The 16,698-nt window shown below is 46.8% G+C and overlaps 1 protein-coding gene across 4 annotated transcripts; it reads right to left on the reverse strand.

The window, feature by feature from the left end:
• Positions 1-8,382: 8,382 nt before the first annotated feature.
• On the reverse strand, positions 8,383-16,347 carry LOC120660282 (flowering time control protein FPA-like). Of its 4 annotated transcripts, none has more exons than XM_039938713.1 (5): positions 16,217-16,347; positions 15,739-16,113; positions 11,031-12,244; positions 9,322-10,784; positions 8,383-8,780 (listed from the first exon to the last, which is right to left on the reverse strand). In XM_039938713.1, exons 1-4 carry the CDS (start codon positions 16,217-16,219, stop codon positions 9,329-9,331), a joined length of 3,048 nt encoding a protein of 1,015 aa, XP_039794647.1. In that variant the 5' UTR covers positions 16,220-16,347; the 3' UTR covers positions 8,383-8,780; positions 9,322-9,328. The 4 variants fall into 4 exon arrangements, with proteins under 4 accessions (XP_039794647.1, XP_039794646.1, XP_039794650.1 ...); XM_039938712.1 differs by having other exon boundaries at positions 8,383-8,739; positions 16,217-16,346; XM_039938716.1 differs by having other exon boundaries at positions 8,383-8,739; positions 11,031-15,623; positions 16,217-16,346.
• Positions 16,348-16,698: the final 351 nt, after the last annotated feature.

The raw sequence follows: 16,698 nt of genomic DNA on the forward strand, positions 1-16,698 counted from the left end.
GAGCGGGGGTGCGCGCGGCAGTGCGTGGGGCAAGGGCGGCGGCGAGCTGAGCGGCGCTCGGGGGCGCGCGGCAGAGGAGAGGGAGGGGGGAGGAAAAAGAAAACAGAAAAGGAAAAAGGAAATGGAAAAACAGAGAAAAAAAGAGAGAGATTCGCGGCGGCGACCGCGGCCGGACGCGCACGCGCGCCGGTCGGGCGTGACGCGCGGGACAAGGGCGAACATGGAGACGGGACGGCGATGGATTCGGATGTCAGGACCGGTTTTCGAGAGATCGGGAGGTCGGTCGGGGAACGATTTTGAATGGACTGAGCTCAACGATTGAAAAGAGATTTTGAAATTATTTAGCGCGTGATTTGATTTGGTAAATTTTCGGCATGTTACACCAGCGCTGGAGGCTCCCCGGCGCGGGAGGCCGGTCGGCCGTGGGCGCTCGCCGTCGGCGGGCTGGGCGCGGTCGGTCAGAGCGAACGACCGTAAAGTGCTCGATCCGTTCCGGGGCAGGGGCAATAGAGGGAAAAAAGTATGGAAAAGTCCTCTGATGGCATTCTAGCGGGTGAACATCGTTTCATAATGGCAATCTGGCGAAACCCTCTTCCACGATGGCATTTCTCCGAAGTCCACTTCTGAGGATGGTCTAAATCCAGAAAGCTCCTTGGAGCCTGGAGGAGGATACTAGGGGTGTGTTTGGTTGGAGAGCGAGGTTGAATGGAGTGGTTCCATCCCTATTTTTTAGAATGGAATGGCTCTTATACATCTGTTTGGTTGGAGGGATGGAGCGGCTCTATTTCTTGTTTGGTTGAAGGGATGAGATAACAGAATCATTTTACCGTCTGCATCCGTTTGTGGGTCCCACGTGTCAGCCATGTCTTCTTCCTCCACCACCGCCTGCTGCCCATCCATCCTCCGCGCCCGATCTGCCGGCACGCCGCCGCCGAGGCCCTCCCCCACGCCGCCGCCACCGCGGAGACCCTCCTCTCCAGTCCGCCGCGCCGCCGTCGCGGAGGCCCCGCGCTCCGCCCCGCCGAAGACGATCCAGAGGATGGAGCGGAGGATCAGGAGTTATGGTGCTCAGGAGGCCCCGCGCTCCGCCCCGCCCGTGCTGAGGATCAGGAGTTCCGGTGGAGCTCAGCTCCAACCACTCCCGCCCCAGCTCTACCCCTCCGTCCCCTTCGAGCTCCGGTCGAGCTCCGCCCCGCCGCTCCGAACCGAGCTCCGCCCCCTCCGCTTCCGGCCAAGTGCCGCAGGAGCTCCACCTCCGCGCGCGAGCGCCAACTGGGCTCGGCCCGAGCGCCGGCCCTGCTCCGCGCCGAGCGCCGAGCGCTCCGCCCCGCGCTGTGCTCGTCGCGTCGAAGTGTCACGGGGTCACGGCGAGAGACGCCGTCCAATTGGAGCCGCTCGGTCCGCCCAATTTTGCCGGATGCAGCCATCCCGCATCTGAGGCGAATATTCGCTCTTTAGAATGGCTCCGCTCTCACGCTCGTGAACCAAACGTGGGGTGGAACCGCTCCGTCCCACTCGGCTCCCCAACCAAACACACCCTAGGTCAGCCCATCTTTTAAAATAGAGGGGTTAATGCTAACTGACAGCCATCGGTTTTCCAAATAAATCACTAAATCCATTAAACGAGACTAATCCCAATTTCGGGGCCTCAACAATTATTTTTTAGTAACACTTGTGGCCATCAACTTGAATACTAGTTGTGGCCATCAACTTGAATACTAGTTTCAGAACAAATACTTGGTGTACTGTGAATCCAACTAATGTTCTACCCATTTGCAATTGCAAGTATATAAAATGCTATGCAGATCTAATTCTGAACATTTCTTGGATCTGTATGCAAAGAGACCTTGCCTACTGAGCTGCTATTCACCGTGGCCCCACTCCTCTGCCAACCTTTTGCCCTTTGTGCACGGGAACGCCAATTAAAAACCTTTTAGTGCATGCCTTGACTGCCTTGGACTCGCACTCACACCAGGCCACACCGGACGTCTCATCTCAGCCGTCGACTGAGCGGCTGCCCTGGGAGGCAACGCCAACCGCAGCCGCTCATCTCACCACAACGGCCTGTGAGTGACTGTGAGAGTACAGCGGCCAGCAGTCTGGTCAGTCATCAGTCAGTCAGAGTACAGCGGCACGACGCCCAAAATGTTCAGTTGAGACCCTTTCTTTTGTTTTGCTTCGTCTTTTGTTTCTTTGCCTTTTTTTTATCCCCTTTGTTTCATTTCAAGAGCTCACCTTCCATTGAACCCAGTGAGTGGTGTGAGAAAGAAGAGGAAGGAGACAACAGGAGAAGATGCAGAGGATGGCATGGCAGTATATGTGAATGGGCATTGATGTGTGTATCAGCAGCAGCAGCAGTTGTTGGATTAGTTGCAACCGGTTACATAAAGTGTGGATGAGCACTACTAACCCAAAAGGCGATAGGACTATGGTTAGTATTTAGTAGGTGGTTTCAGTTTAGAAATAAATGGTTTCAGCGGGGAGACGTGTCTGTTGTGCTTGATCTTTCGACTCTGAAGCCGCTGGGTGATCTTTTTCCAGAGTGGGTGAAGCAGCCTGCGTGAAGAAAGTATTGTTGCCATCCCTGCTAATGCAAGGTCGTTTGTTAAAATTGCTGCGGAGTGTTTGCAATGCTTGACCGTGTGTGTTACGTGAGTGAGGCGTAGAGATTAATGCACGTTTGTTGCACTATGGACAAAGAAAGCAACATGTGTTCGATTATGGTAGACTCAACACTTCGTATATACACATTGGTATAATACTATTATACTATCAATCTATCATAGTTGTGCAACACTAAAACTCTACCAATTTTGTGACAATTCGCTAAGAGGTCACTTTATATATATATATCATTTGAACATTGGAATTCTACCCATGCTTATTTTGATTGGAGGTAACCGAGTCAGGCCATATCGAGAGCACAACAATTTCAGAGGAGTGCGTATATTTTTAGTGCGTATTACAAATATATTATAACAAAAACAGGTGATGGACCGTGTTGTCACCCTATCCATCGATTAGTAATTGGATGGCGTACTAGATATAACTACATATTACACAGGCTATAGGAAGAGGCTAGACCAACTTCAATGAGATATGATTAGAGATGATAAAAGGTCTTTTAACTTAGATAATCTAAGAATTATGCTCTAATTCTATACATTTTGATCTAAATATATATAAGAACAAAATTTGATTGTGAAGAAACCACTAGGGCCGTGATCTGTTACCACATAGATATGATAGTGTTGGGGATGCCAACTATGGACCTGCGGGCCTAAGCATCTTTTGGACAAGGACCTGCGAGGAACCGACAGGCAAAGGCACATGGGCCCGGTCGAGGCAGGAGGTTGAGCATCGAGGCTTCGGCAGAGGTGCGAAGACCAGGTAAAGCCAAAGGAGAGATGAGGGAGACAATTAACCAGGCTCGGCGCTCTCGGACAAAGGCGAGACCGAAGGTCAGCGAAGGCCCGAGACCGAAGCCCCTCACCGAAGGATAAAGCGAGTTTGGGGGGGGGGGGGGGGGGGGGCTAAGTTGTATAGACTATAGAGAGATCAAGAAGTGAAATTTACGTGTGTCCCTAGAATATTCCCAGAATATAGCTGTTGTAGGGGTATTTGGATGTAATTCACTAGAGGGTAGGTGAACCGACTCCTATAAATACCCATGTAACTATAGCTGATGGGACATTGAACACAAAGCTATTGTATCCCACCTTAGGTTCTGAAGGTGCTCTCGCAATCTCCGAGCCCTTCAGCTCTTCGATCGAGGCTGTTGTGGAATTCTTCCACCCCGGAGGATTCTATATCCACCAACAGATAGTTTCTTTATGATCTAACATTTTTGTCAATACATTATCTTCATTATATTACAGATTGTAACCATGATTCCATCAATAAGCTATACTGCGAGAATAATTTTGACTTAATGGCTATTGTTGTTCTAAGGTCAGTCTTAGTGGAGTTTTATGGCATTTAATTTTACTGATGTGGCAAGATATTTATGAAGAAAGAGAAGCGAGAGTTTTATGGGATGTGAGAGGAGTTTCATCCCATGAAATTCATCCGGCTCGCTTACCTATTTTTTGATCTAGATAACTGTGTGATGAAACTATGCATTGACTGGCCTAACAACTTTTACTTGGAAGTGGTCAAAATGTAGTATGTTAAATTTGGGTTGAAGAATTATTAATTTGGTGAAACCAAGGGAAGTCTCTCTCTAACTCTTGATTTGTGTGCACTCATCACCTAACGCAATTAAAGGCTAAAGCTGTCACTTTGCACGGAGGATCCGATGTCACTGTCCATACTGCCGGCTGCCGCCCATTTGTCATTTGAGCAGGGCTCTACATAAGCTAAAGAGTGTGCGAGAGTTCGCTTGCAGGAAAACCAGCAATAACCGATGGCGTCGTACTAGTATATCACGGTTAAACAACACCCATTGGAGCATAGGTCTTCTATTTTTGGAGGGTTGGTGCACCCAATGACGCAACACGTGTAAAAAAATAGGGCCACGTTTGTAATAAAAATTCTCATGCATGTATTAGTTCATGATGAAGAGGATAATGTATAGATTGAGATCCCTAAAAATAGTCCTTAGATATCTTGATAGGAAACTTAGAACTAGACACTTCTTTGTGCAATGTGCATTGCAGGGTCTGCCACCTAAATTTCGGGTCTCTACCTTTAAATAGGTGCTTCCTGCTCACATGTAGAATTAATTATGAAAAAATCTAAATTATTTATCTCTACTATAGCCAAAGTTCAGATAACACCCTAAACTGTCATTTTGTTCATTTTACCCCGAAACTATGCCATTTGGTTCAATTTACCCCTAATACAATTTTTATTTTTTTTATTTCTCCATGCATAGGTGGAATTTTAAGTTGAAATTTTACAAGATGATAGTAAACATCATAACACATGTTAGAGAAAATACATCATAAAGTTTTATCATTATTTTGATAGATTAGGATATTTAATAATTACATTATTATATAAAATAATAATGAAAACATTATAAGAATTTTTAAATATGCATTGTGGTGTCCTACTACTCTACAAAATTTGAAATTAAAATTCAACTTGTGTATGGAGAAATAAAACAGATAAATTATATTTATAGGATAAAATGAAGTAAGTGACATAGTTTCTGGGTAAATTGAACTTAGTTATAGTTAGGAGGTTATTTTGAAGGAAGTAAATTTAACTTTTTTTCAATTAATTATCGTTTTAGTTGATGGCTTGAGACAAACACGCACCAAGACCTCCAAGAGCCTCTTCGCTGTTAGACGGCTTTGCCCCCAAAAAATTGGCTGCTGCCGTATTAGTTGAAAGCAAGATTTTTTGGCTTGTCCAACAAAAGAACACATTACTTGGCGCGCTGGGATACAAACAAAAGGGCCCACGAGTAGAAAAAGAAACTCCGGGCAGGGCTGACACCTGACAAACTCAAAGTGAAAGGTAGAACGTAGAAGAAAGATGGTATGGAGCCGTTAGCGCGAGCTTGACAGTCAAGGCATCCCAAAGGAAACAGATGACACCATTTGCTGGATCTGCAAGATCCTAATTCAAACCTCACAGGTTCGAACACTTGCCGGATCTCAATAAAAAAGAAGAGGAGCAGGCAAACATCATAGTACAGAACCTGAATCATCCGTACATCAGTGTCGCCCGACACAACAAAGCATGATTTATATTATAAATAGCTATAAAGTATAAGTAACGAACGGAAAGAAAAAAAAACAAGAAAACACCAGCTAACACGTAGCAGAAAGAACGGCCATCATTCTTCGTCTGTGTGATACGAGACCAGGGGAATAAATTGCTGCAAATGCATAGTCATCATGCCCACTCAGCTCACGAAACCGCACTTTTAGCAGGCCATCACTGATGATAACATCCGCCTATGTTGCCTTCTTTAGCAGGCAGACCATCCATGGCAGGGGCGGCATAAAGCTGCTGCTGCACTGAAACAAGTGCCGCCATCATGCCCAGCACACAGCCCACCAAGTGATCCCAAAGGTGAAAGCCGAGTGGGGATTAAAAATAAAAAACTCAAAGGATCTGCCTGCTCTGAATCTCAAACCACATAGCCCAGTCATCCCAGTACATCCATGGATTCAAAGATCATGCATGTCCCATAGCAGCAAAAAGCTCCAATAATCAGCAGGAATTGCAAAGCTGTAACCCACCCTTGCTGGCATGCTAAAGCACTGTCAATGGAACATGGGCTTTTGTTACCTTGTGACAGACATACATAAGAGACCAGGAGCCGCTCCGCTCGCATCACCCCCCGCGCGGGCGACCGAGCGGCCTCCAAACCCTAGGCGCCGCCACCCCCGTCGGCGCTCCCTCCCGCCTCGCCGCCACCCGAGCAGGCCGCCGGTGGCTCGCGGTGAAGGCGGCGGCGGGGCTCGTCCCCTTCTCCTCCGGCGGTTTGGGGCGGGCGCGGCCGTCCTCGCCCCCCGGAGCTCCCTCGTCACCGGCCGTCCCTCTCGCGGCGGCGGAGGCAGGAGCCTCCAGATCCGGCGTCGCCCCGTCTGGATCTGTGGGCTGCACGGTTGGGGGCGCGCGGGCGTGCGTGGGGGGTGGCAGCCGGCGTTGGGATTTGGCGGTGGCCGGTCCGGACGGCACCGGAGGCCGGCGTTGGTCGGCGGCGGCGGCGGTGGCGGCTCGGTGGCGGCCGGTGTGTTGGCGCATGGGGCGACTGTGGCCGTCGCGGTGGCGGCGGCTGCGGCCGGGTGCTGCCGGCTCTGGGGCCGTTGCGATGGCGGCGGCTGCGGCCGGGTGCCGCCGGCTTCGCCTGTTCTAGGCCATGCGGCCTGGAGTGGGTGGGGCTGGGGGCGTCTCTGCGCTCGGGTGACGGAGGTTGTAGTGAGGAGGCTGGTGCTCTCTTTCTCCTCGACGGCCAGGGGCGAAGCTACATGGAGCTTCCCTGGTGCACATGCACCATGGGTCAAAATTATCTTGGCTTTGCCACTGTCGATGGCGATGCTGGTCCGGCGCCGCCTTGGTGGTGGGGCTGGGGGGCTTGTTGGTGCTTGCTGGTGGTGCCGTGGTGGTGCTTCGGGCTGTGCCGGACTTCTTCCGGTGGAGGCGTTGCGGAGGCGAGTTGGAGCGGGCTACGGGCTTGGTCAAGATCGTGCGGCAGGTATGGTGCTGAGTCGGGCGAAAGCCTTCATTGACACTTTTGTCGGTGGCGATGGTGGCGGCGCCCTTGTGGCGCCGTTCTCCCTGCTGGGGGCACCATTGGGAGGCACCATATTCCTACTGCACGGGGCTCTTTAGAGTGAAAACCCTGTCCATCTTTGGACGTGCGACGGCGGCGCCATTGGCGTCGTGCCCTCATTGGAGGCGTCGCATTTGGAGTTTCGGCTTGGCCAGGCTGTGGTGGTGGTTGGTTGGTGGTGTTGCCTGCGTGCAGCGGCAGAGGAGGTGCGCTTCGTCCGTGCTGCCAGGGAGGTGCAGAGGACCCATGGGCGCTGGTGGTCTTGGGCTGGCGCACATGGTGCAGTGGTGATCTCGGTGACGGCTGTGCGAAGGTTGATGCTTTCAGAGCGGTTTCAGATATCCGAATCCTTGGCAGAGAAGTATGAGACGGTGGGTGAGGCGAGGCCCCCACGTAGAGTGGCCAGAATCAGTGTTTTCCATTGGCACCGCGACAGAAGTGTTCTGCTGAAGCATCACTGGAGCAGGGGGGTCGACAGTCGTGTGTGCGCGGCTTGAGGGTGATAGACCCATGATGGAGGAGTTCAAACTACCGCTCAGGCTTGCAGCGGGCCGCGGCATTTGGCGTGGCACAGCGTTGGCGACGACGGCGCAATTCGCGGGTGGCTTCTTTTAGCTCTTCTCCCAAGTTGTGGCAGTGTAGTGTTTTGTTGCGTGTGTTGTTTGCGTGCGTTGTTTGTGGTGATGTTTGCTTCGGCACGTTATGTACGAATGCTTCTTCTTATATGATGCTGCAGTGCTCCTGCCTTTTATTTAAAAAAACAGACATACATAAAATAAAAAAGAACCTGAGATTGTAAGAGAGTTTGAAACAAACACCAAAGATGGATTGGTATGTAAACAATATATCTACAGCACAATGGCCATTGAAGCCAGCATGATACCTAAGGCTTTCCAAAAACACAACCAAAGGCTTAGTCGCAATTCCAAATGGGCCTGACGAAACAAGTGATGCAAAGCCTGCTGAGGACACCAACATAAGACTTATTAGCAGGCGAACAAGCTTTAGAGAAATATAACGCATTAGCTCAGCAATTCAGGGATGAATGTAGCAACAAACGACATCATAAGTCTCTCTAGGAGTAAGAGGCAAAAGCAAACAACAAAGAATGCAATGCCGGATGATAAGGCAGCAGAAATCCCTCTGTAGGACCAGGAATCAATACGATGAAGCTGCATTACTATGTTACTCATGGAAGCCATTCCATCACAACCTCTTGAACCAAAACACCAATTAGTGAGCCTTGTAAACCAGTATATGCTACAGAAAGACATGACCAAGAAATGAAACAACAAAATCCTAACATTAGTCTCGGCCATTTGTATCAGGCAAGGAGCAGTTCAGATAACAGCTAATGCTTAATAGCTTACAAGGATATACACACTGACACCACAGGAGGTGATGGTATAGAACTGCTGGAAAGCATGTCATCATCAGTTTCAGGCTTCTTAGAACAAAAAGGATTGCCACCATAAGATTCCTTCCAGGTTCACATAACAAATAACCTGCCATAACATGTAATTCAACTGGTGATGATTGCTAATTCCTGAAAAGTGCAATCAATTTTCCCTGTGAATAAAAATAATGAAATTCAGGGCAAGGGCCCGTTAGCTTACAATTAGGTAACTCTCCACGCCCTCCCCCTCTCTGTATTCCTAGAGATCAACACTCCTAACTCCACCGCTCCTAGCTGACTACCCATCGCACATTCCTATCTCTTTCACTCACAAACCCTAGATCTTAACATGAGAATGGAAGTCATATCTATTTCCATAAGGATATACAGTGCAAGGTATTTTGCTTTAAAACTAACATGTGGTCTTTGTACATCTCCCATATCTTGATTGAGACTCAGATCCCATACTCCTAGAACAAATTCAAGTTTTCACTGTGATCTGCACGTGAAATATCAGGTTCCAAAGGATTTTCTTTTTCTAGCAGGCAGGCAAGATATAATTAATACCAACAAGACCCCAGAAATAAATTTGACTAAGGAACACAGATCCTGCAGCAATAACACTGCTCAAATATGCTAGCATATACGAATCAATACAAATTAAAAACAAGATTTTCTGAGAAACAATTACCTTGCATCTATTGCTGGGGACCAGGGTTTGATTGATTTTGAATCTGCTTAAGCAGGGTTGCTGCCAACTGCAATGTTGCTTGAAGACGCTTTTGAGGATCTCCATCAACGTCTTCTTGAGTAGACTGTTGCTGGCTAGGCTGCTGACCAGGAGCTAAAGGTTGTACAGTGGGAGCACTGGATGTGTTCTGCTGAAAGGGTGGAGGACCTTCAGGAAGTGGAGGAACGAAGGGTCTCATTGGCATCGAAGAATGAGCCAGGTTCACCATAGCATGCATGGGTGGTATAGACAAAGTGGTGTTAGAGAGTATAGGAACACTGGCTGGATGTGCAGGTAGTGAGCCTTGTATTGGTGGCACATGAGCAGGTAGCTGTGGCATAGATGGTGGAACAGATGGCAGAGAGTTCTGGATAGGGATGGAGCCAGAGTTGACTGGCATCATTGTAGCATGTCCATGAGGATTGGAATTCTGTATGAATCCAGATTGATTGTTTGAGCTGTCCATAGGCAAACCAGCATTTCCAGGTTGGTTTTGTTGTGCAAGAAGGGCAGCCAGCTGCGCAAGTTGATCTGGTGGCAGTGATACTGGAATAGTAGGTTGATCAGGTCTAGTTACCTGTGAGTTTGGTTGCATCGAAGGCCAGGACATGCTGTTGGATGCTTCATCTGGTGCATCTGGTGCATACCCTGATGCTGCTCCTTTTGGTACTCCTTGAGTAGCAAATGTGTATGGCTCTTGTGTCCTGTTATTTTGAGCATGGGAGATTACACTCTGGGCCAAAAAACTGAAGTTACCAGAACCTGGATTTGGATCATTCATGTTAATGGATTTGGACCATCCTGAGGGCAACATGTTTGGGAGTTGCTGATGTTGGTCTTGAGCTATACCCATGCGGGGGTCAGCTGGTGGCTGTTCATGTGGTAATTGGGGGACAGTATATGGAGCACTCTCTGGCTTGTAAGGCAAAATAATATCTGCAGTTGCTGGGGTATAGCTTCCACCTGATGAGCGGACATAATCTGGACCCTGTGGGAATGTCCTGATATCTGGTGCATTTAGTCTTCTCAGTGCATTCAGATCGTTGTGACTGCTTACATCCGTGTTCAGATTACTTGCAGAAGTTGGGTAAATTCTCTCCAACGATCTGCGATTTGGCGAGCTATAATCAGGATTTGACTGCTGAAACTTCAGAATGACTCCAGATATGCTGACTTTTCCAGGCACTCTCAGTACTTGCTCAGAGAAATCTGAAGGTGGAACAAGAAACAAGGTGCTCCTCTCTCCAAGCTTACAAACTGCTGCACGCTGCTTATCACCAAGGTAACTCATGAAATCATTATAAGCTGCCATGTCTGCATCATTTTCTGGAACAAAAAATACCACCCAGCTGCCAGCAGCTTGATAGTAGTGCCTAGAAAGCATATCAAGACTTGTCCTAGCAGTGCAATCCAGAAACTCAGGCCTGAAAAGTACAAAAATAAAATTAACATGATGCCAATATGAAGAATAGATACCCCGGTTATCACACTATGGAAAACATAATAAAGCATGCAGCAATGCAGTCTAAATACTAATGGTTCTACTAAAAATTAAAGAGCCACTCATGAGGAAGTCTTAGGTGCTCGAATTCTCTGCAGAAGACGTTGTGTTATAAACTGTAGCTAATAGAAAACATGGAAAATGTAGGAACATAAGAATGCAAACTTACAGCATGAAGTCAAGGACCTTCCCAACAGGGAAGCATCGAGCTCGGCAGATTGGTGTGCCTCCCTTTGCTAATGTACCATTCCATTTCCATTCGTCCTTAAGAGCAGGTTCATGATATTCAGGAGTCAACCTATCCATTTTTCCTAAATGCCTAGCAAAACTCTCTTGAGGATGCCATGGTTCATGTTTATCTACAAGTGGAGTTAGATTTTTTAAGGGATCAATGTGATGTCTACTATGCATAGAAGTTAATGGATAGGTTTTAGAGTGTAAATCATCTTCTGGCAGATGATAATGGGGCCTCCTTGGGTAGTCAGGGCAAACTTTTCCTTGACCAAATTCAGAGAAAGGATATTCAGGAAGTTCAGTATCATGCACTTCAGCACCCCTCAGATTTTTTGAAATAAGGTATGAATTGTCTTCAACGTCCCAAGAATCTTCCAACGGTAAGGGTTTCCGATGTCTCTCAGAAGGAATGTTGTGCCATGGCGCATCACTCCTAGCAGTAGGGCTTCTGCTATGGGGCTCATACAATTCCTCATGCATCCTTCTTTCTGGACCGAGCTCCCGTATCCTAAAAGGCTTGATATTAGAAACATGGCCAAGCTCTACTCCAGTTTCTTGTTGAAAATAATTATCCCTGCGGAATCCCACATCATCTGAATCTCTTGATAACCTGTTTGAGACAAAATGTGATGATGACATGCGTAGATCTCTCGGAGGGCTATCAAAAGGCCTAGCTCTAGGAAAGGCTTCAAAGTCTTGGTCTCTGAAGACAGGCCGCGCAGTAGGTTGGGGGGAATATGGAGCAACAAATGATCGTTTCCCATCTTCTGGTGCAGCACCTTCATTTCGTGAAAAGCATATGCTTACTCGAGGATTATTGAAAAGCCTTCCCTGAAGTGCTTCTTTTGCTCTGCAGGCTGCTGCAATACTAGTGTACTGAACAAATGCGTATGTACGACCTGGGAATGTTGTTACCCTGACAACCTCCCCAAAAGGTGAAAAGGCTTCCCACAGAAGTGCCTCATCTGCCTTTAATCCAGGAGGAAAACCTATCCATAACACCTCACTAGGTTCTGAAGACCTATTTCTTTTAGATTTATCAATTGTGTTTTCAGGACTTGGTTGCCGTTTTCTTCCACGTTCAATACAATATCGCTCATCAACATACTGTGTATATCTGCCATCCACTGAGCTACCTGAAGCCTTATCCTGTAAATTCAAATACTTCAGGTAACCTGGTACAACTTGATGTGCGCAACAGTATAAAAGCAAGATAAAAGATCCTGAGATACATGGTAAAAGTAGCAAATGACTTTTAGAAGACAACTCCATTAGCTACAAAGGTAATTCTTAGCTCCATAGTACTGCTAGAAAATGATGTTCACCCAGAGAACAAAAATTCCTCAGGCTGCTAGCCTATAAAAATGTGATGAGGAACAAGGCTCCAACCCAATAACGTCACATGTATTCTGAACTAAACCATGTAATTATCTTGTATTAGGGGGAAACAGTAGCAAAAGGAATAACTTGCATCTTGGACCAATAGGGTTGTGTTCTCTGCTAGCAGGACTTCTGTGATAATATAGGCAAACAAGTCAAGGTTCAATACAAAATGATCCAGTCATAGAAGTCACTGTTGACACACTATAGATTCAAACTCACAAGTTTCAAGATAAATTTTAAATGCTTAGGTTGATTGAAAAAAAACAGTGAACCATCTGAGAGAAATAATAAAAACAGTTTCAGGGCATTCTGTAACCTGCCAAAGAAGTACAAAGCAAAAGAATGAACCCTATTGCAAGTGCACCACTCTGTTCTCAAGGCGGTAAGGCGGACGCCTAGCAAGGTGGGGCAGCTGGACGCCTAGGCGAGCAAGGCGGGCGCCTAGGCGAGCAAGGCGCAAATCGGTGGACGGCGCATGGACGCCTAGGCGACGCCTTGAGAACAGAGGTGCACGGTGCACCATGATGGAAACCAAAGGCCAAACAACTTTCTGCATTAATACTTGATGCCCAACCATTTGCAGGCCCTTGCTTGCCACTGTCAAAAATTTTGGGGTACCACAATCAGAACTATCCTTACGGAAGCCTTGCTTGTGTATCAGTTCTTGTTATAAACAGTTAAAGCCTGCATATACCAGCACTTCTGGAAGGTGTCATATCATTTATAATTTTAGATGCTGATAAGCAGGGGATTTGTCAGGTAAAATAATGAGTTGTTTAAAAGAAAGAAAGGTACACAGTGATGTTGTATGGATGAAGGCCCTGGCAACCAGTTAAAGGTATCGATTTTCCACCTGATTTTACTTAATTTTCTTGATATAGGAAGACTCGAACTAGGGTGTAAAAAATCTATAAGTTGTGATTGGCTAATATTATGGATCAATTATCTTTGCCCTTTTTAAGATTCCTTCAATATGTAGCCTTACAACCATATCAGTAACTTAGGGAATTGTCTAACTGCCATAACAGTTTCCATCAATGTATCATAAGTGCTGCACATACTACTAAAGGAAAGGCTATAAGATCAGATGCTTCATTACTCCATGTTTCCTACAATATCTACTCTTGGCTATTCGTAAGTTCTAGCAAAGTTGCTCTGCTTAGGATAAACTACTATAGCTAATCCTATTTTTTACTTCTTCGTTGTGTTTTTGGGTCCCTTAGTTGTCCCCATTACTATGAAGGAATTAAAATGGATCAAATAAGCAGGATTTGAGTATTTTTATAAAGTATTCCTGCATGAATTTGCAGAAGGCTCAATTTACCGACCGGCTTACCATGTCATCAAGTAAACAGTTCAGCAACACCACAACACCAGTCCATCAGCAATCAATCACGGCATCAGGCTACCATTTGGATTTGGTAATTTTCTTTTAATCAAAATATTATATAGACCATTGTACATTTACTTCAACCGGTCACCCAACTATTGAAATTATACTTCCAAATTGACTGAGAATAAGTCATACTAGCTAGTTACAATGAAACCATGGGGCAGACGGGTAACTATTCTATGCTTATGCAGCTAATTTGTAGAACACAGCTGGATCCATTACTAGATGTAAACGTATTTTCACACATGATGCTTAAGGCCAATCATCTTTCCTCTGAATTCAAGAGATTTCTGCGGTTCCCCATTGTTTTTCAATACTTTAGAACACATGTAATCCAAGGCAACTTCTTGTTTATGTGTGAGAGAGAGCTGGTATGAGTAGCAGTAGCAAATAAGTCAAAAATTACATTTAAGGCTTTATAGGAAAAAGAGAAAATAAATGTTAACATATGAATATATGATGCTTAAAACAAGAAGTTTCCAGGTAACCGGAAGGTTCCGGGTTCGAGCCCCAGCCTCTGCACAGGAAAGGTTTGGTGCTTAAAACAACTTCTCCAGACCCCAAGCAGTGCGGGAAGCCTACAGCACTGGGTACACCCTTTTATATGAATATATGATGCTTCAGCCTTTTGGACATTATTTAAAACCATTATATTACTATTCAACATACAGGTAGTTGCCCATTTGTACAGAAAGCAACCATATGGTCATGCTGTAAGTTATAAGAAGTAGGTTCATATAAAGCAACAGTTTTTAATGTGTGCCTGATAGCTAAGCCAGGCCTGCATGGATTGTGTAGCGGAGGTCACATCAATATAGTTTAAATTCGCTCCATATTTAACCTGGTAAAAACAGGAAATGTTTTCCTGCTAACAAGATTTCAGCCCCATGGAACTTACTTCCATGCTGTACAGTACCTCTGTGGCTGGCACGGTTCATTTGCAGTGCTTCATAGTACCAAGTGTTACGAGAGGATACTGAGTAGCAGGAAATTTAGCATGTCAATCAATGATATTGGCACATTGCACTTGCAACAAGCTCTCTCTGATGTGTGATAATTCATATACAACCGCATATTTTCTCACTTTTGATGAGAGTCAAAACGTCTGGTAGTTTTCATGTGCATGCAGTTTTCTCTGATTGTTCAGCATCAGGAGATGCACTTTATTAAGCATCTGCATATGTTATCATTAAATGAAAATAAGATTTTTTTTTAAGCGAAGATGCATTGCATCTGATTCTATAATAAGGATGCCCTGCATCTCATATTATAATAAGGTATCCAGTGCATTGGATCTTCGAAAAATAAGGGTGAACCACATCTAATCATTTATGAACTGTTGATTCGAGCTCTGTTCATTACTCTATGCCTCATCATATTGCTGAGCTATTGACATGAGACAGATATTCACCACTCTCAAAACAGGTAATTTGCAGTGTTGTTGAGTAGAAGTGGGATGACAAGGGAAGCCACATGATAATAATCCCAACTCTGTTCATTTGAGATGTCATCTTTTGCCCTTTGCATGAAACAGGTTTGCTAATTCAAAGACACTCTGGGTGTGAATTCTTTCTCTTAAGTGAAACCTGTGTGCAATGGCTCTGTCTAAATAAATTCTACATTGATAGGACTTTACACAGAGGAACAGTAGAGAGATCCTCCATTAGCCCAGTAGATACTGAACTTCTCTCCGCTGTTCCTGCATATTTTATGGACATGCTCGCTTTCGACTGATTTTAACCCTGTGGCAAGCTGTTCCGAGCTTTATTGTTGCACACATGATGAGAAAAGAACACTGCACTGATGATATTTTGGAGGCAAAAAAGCAAACGTATATGATTACGAACTGAGAATGCTGAACACTAACCCCCTTGGAAAACTCGATCCTAACGGGCGCCCCGGCGAGGCGGGCACCCTGCAGCTCCCGCACCGCGGCCACGGCGCCCCCTTCCCGCCTGAAGCTCACGAACGCGAAGCTCCGCCCGGGGTCGCGGGCGACGCCCTCGACGTCGCCGCACCGGAGGAACAGCTCCGACAGGTCGGACGCCGAGACGACGGGAGCCAGGCCGCCCACCCAAAGGTGCCTCGACGGAGGCGCCACGCCCCAGCCCGACGCCCGCCGCTGGGGCGGGGTGTACGGGTCCTCATCTACGCGCGCGCCGTGACGGGGCTGCCGCTCATCGCCCCGAGGCCCGCCGGTGAACCTCCCGCGCCCGCCCGGGCCGCGGCGGCCCCTCGCCATCTGCAAGAAGCCAAGAGCCGGTCGGGGAATGGTCAGGGTAGCCGCATTTCCAACAGACACCGCATCTGCATCGCGAGCGTGGGAGAAGAGAGGCGGGGTGTACCATTCGAGCTCCGCCGGCGGTAGGCGGCGATTCGGAGGTTAGGGTTTGTGGTTCGATGGGACGGACGAATGAACTGGTGGGTTTCTTTCTTCCTTCTTTTTTTTTTCCTTTTCGGAGTGATAATTTCTGCCACGCAGATGTATTTAGGCCCATCTGTACCGCATCAGTTTGACATTGAAATAATATAGGCACTCTCTATACATAGTATTATGACACAATTTCATAAATAATTTATAGCATTAAATATTGTAATGTTCGGAGAGCCACCTTCGGCGAACGAGGGAAGGTGGCGACACCCGAAGGTCCGGAGCCCGAAGTCCATGCGACTGCGCGACGCCGCGCCGCGAAGGTTGCGGAGCGATGAGCCTGTTCGGCTGATCGGTTCTCGGCTTGTCTCGGTTTGTTTCGACTTATTTCCTCTTACATAATACTATTCATTCTATCAGCCGAATACTATTTATCAGATCAGCCGAACAGCCTCG

Source organism: Panicum virgatum, chromosome 2N (genome assembly GCF_016808335.1).
Source record: "Panicum virgatum strain AP13 chromosome 2N, P.virgatum_v5, whole genome shotgun sequence".
NCBI classification, from domain to species: Eukaryota; Viridiplantae; Streptophyta; class Magnoliopsida; order Poales; family Poaceae; genus Panicum; species Panicum virgatum.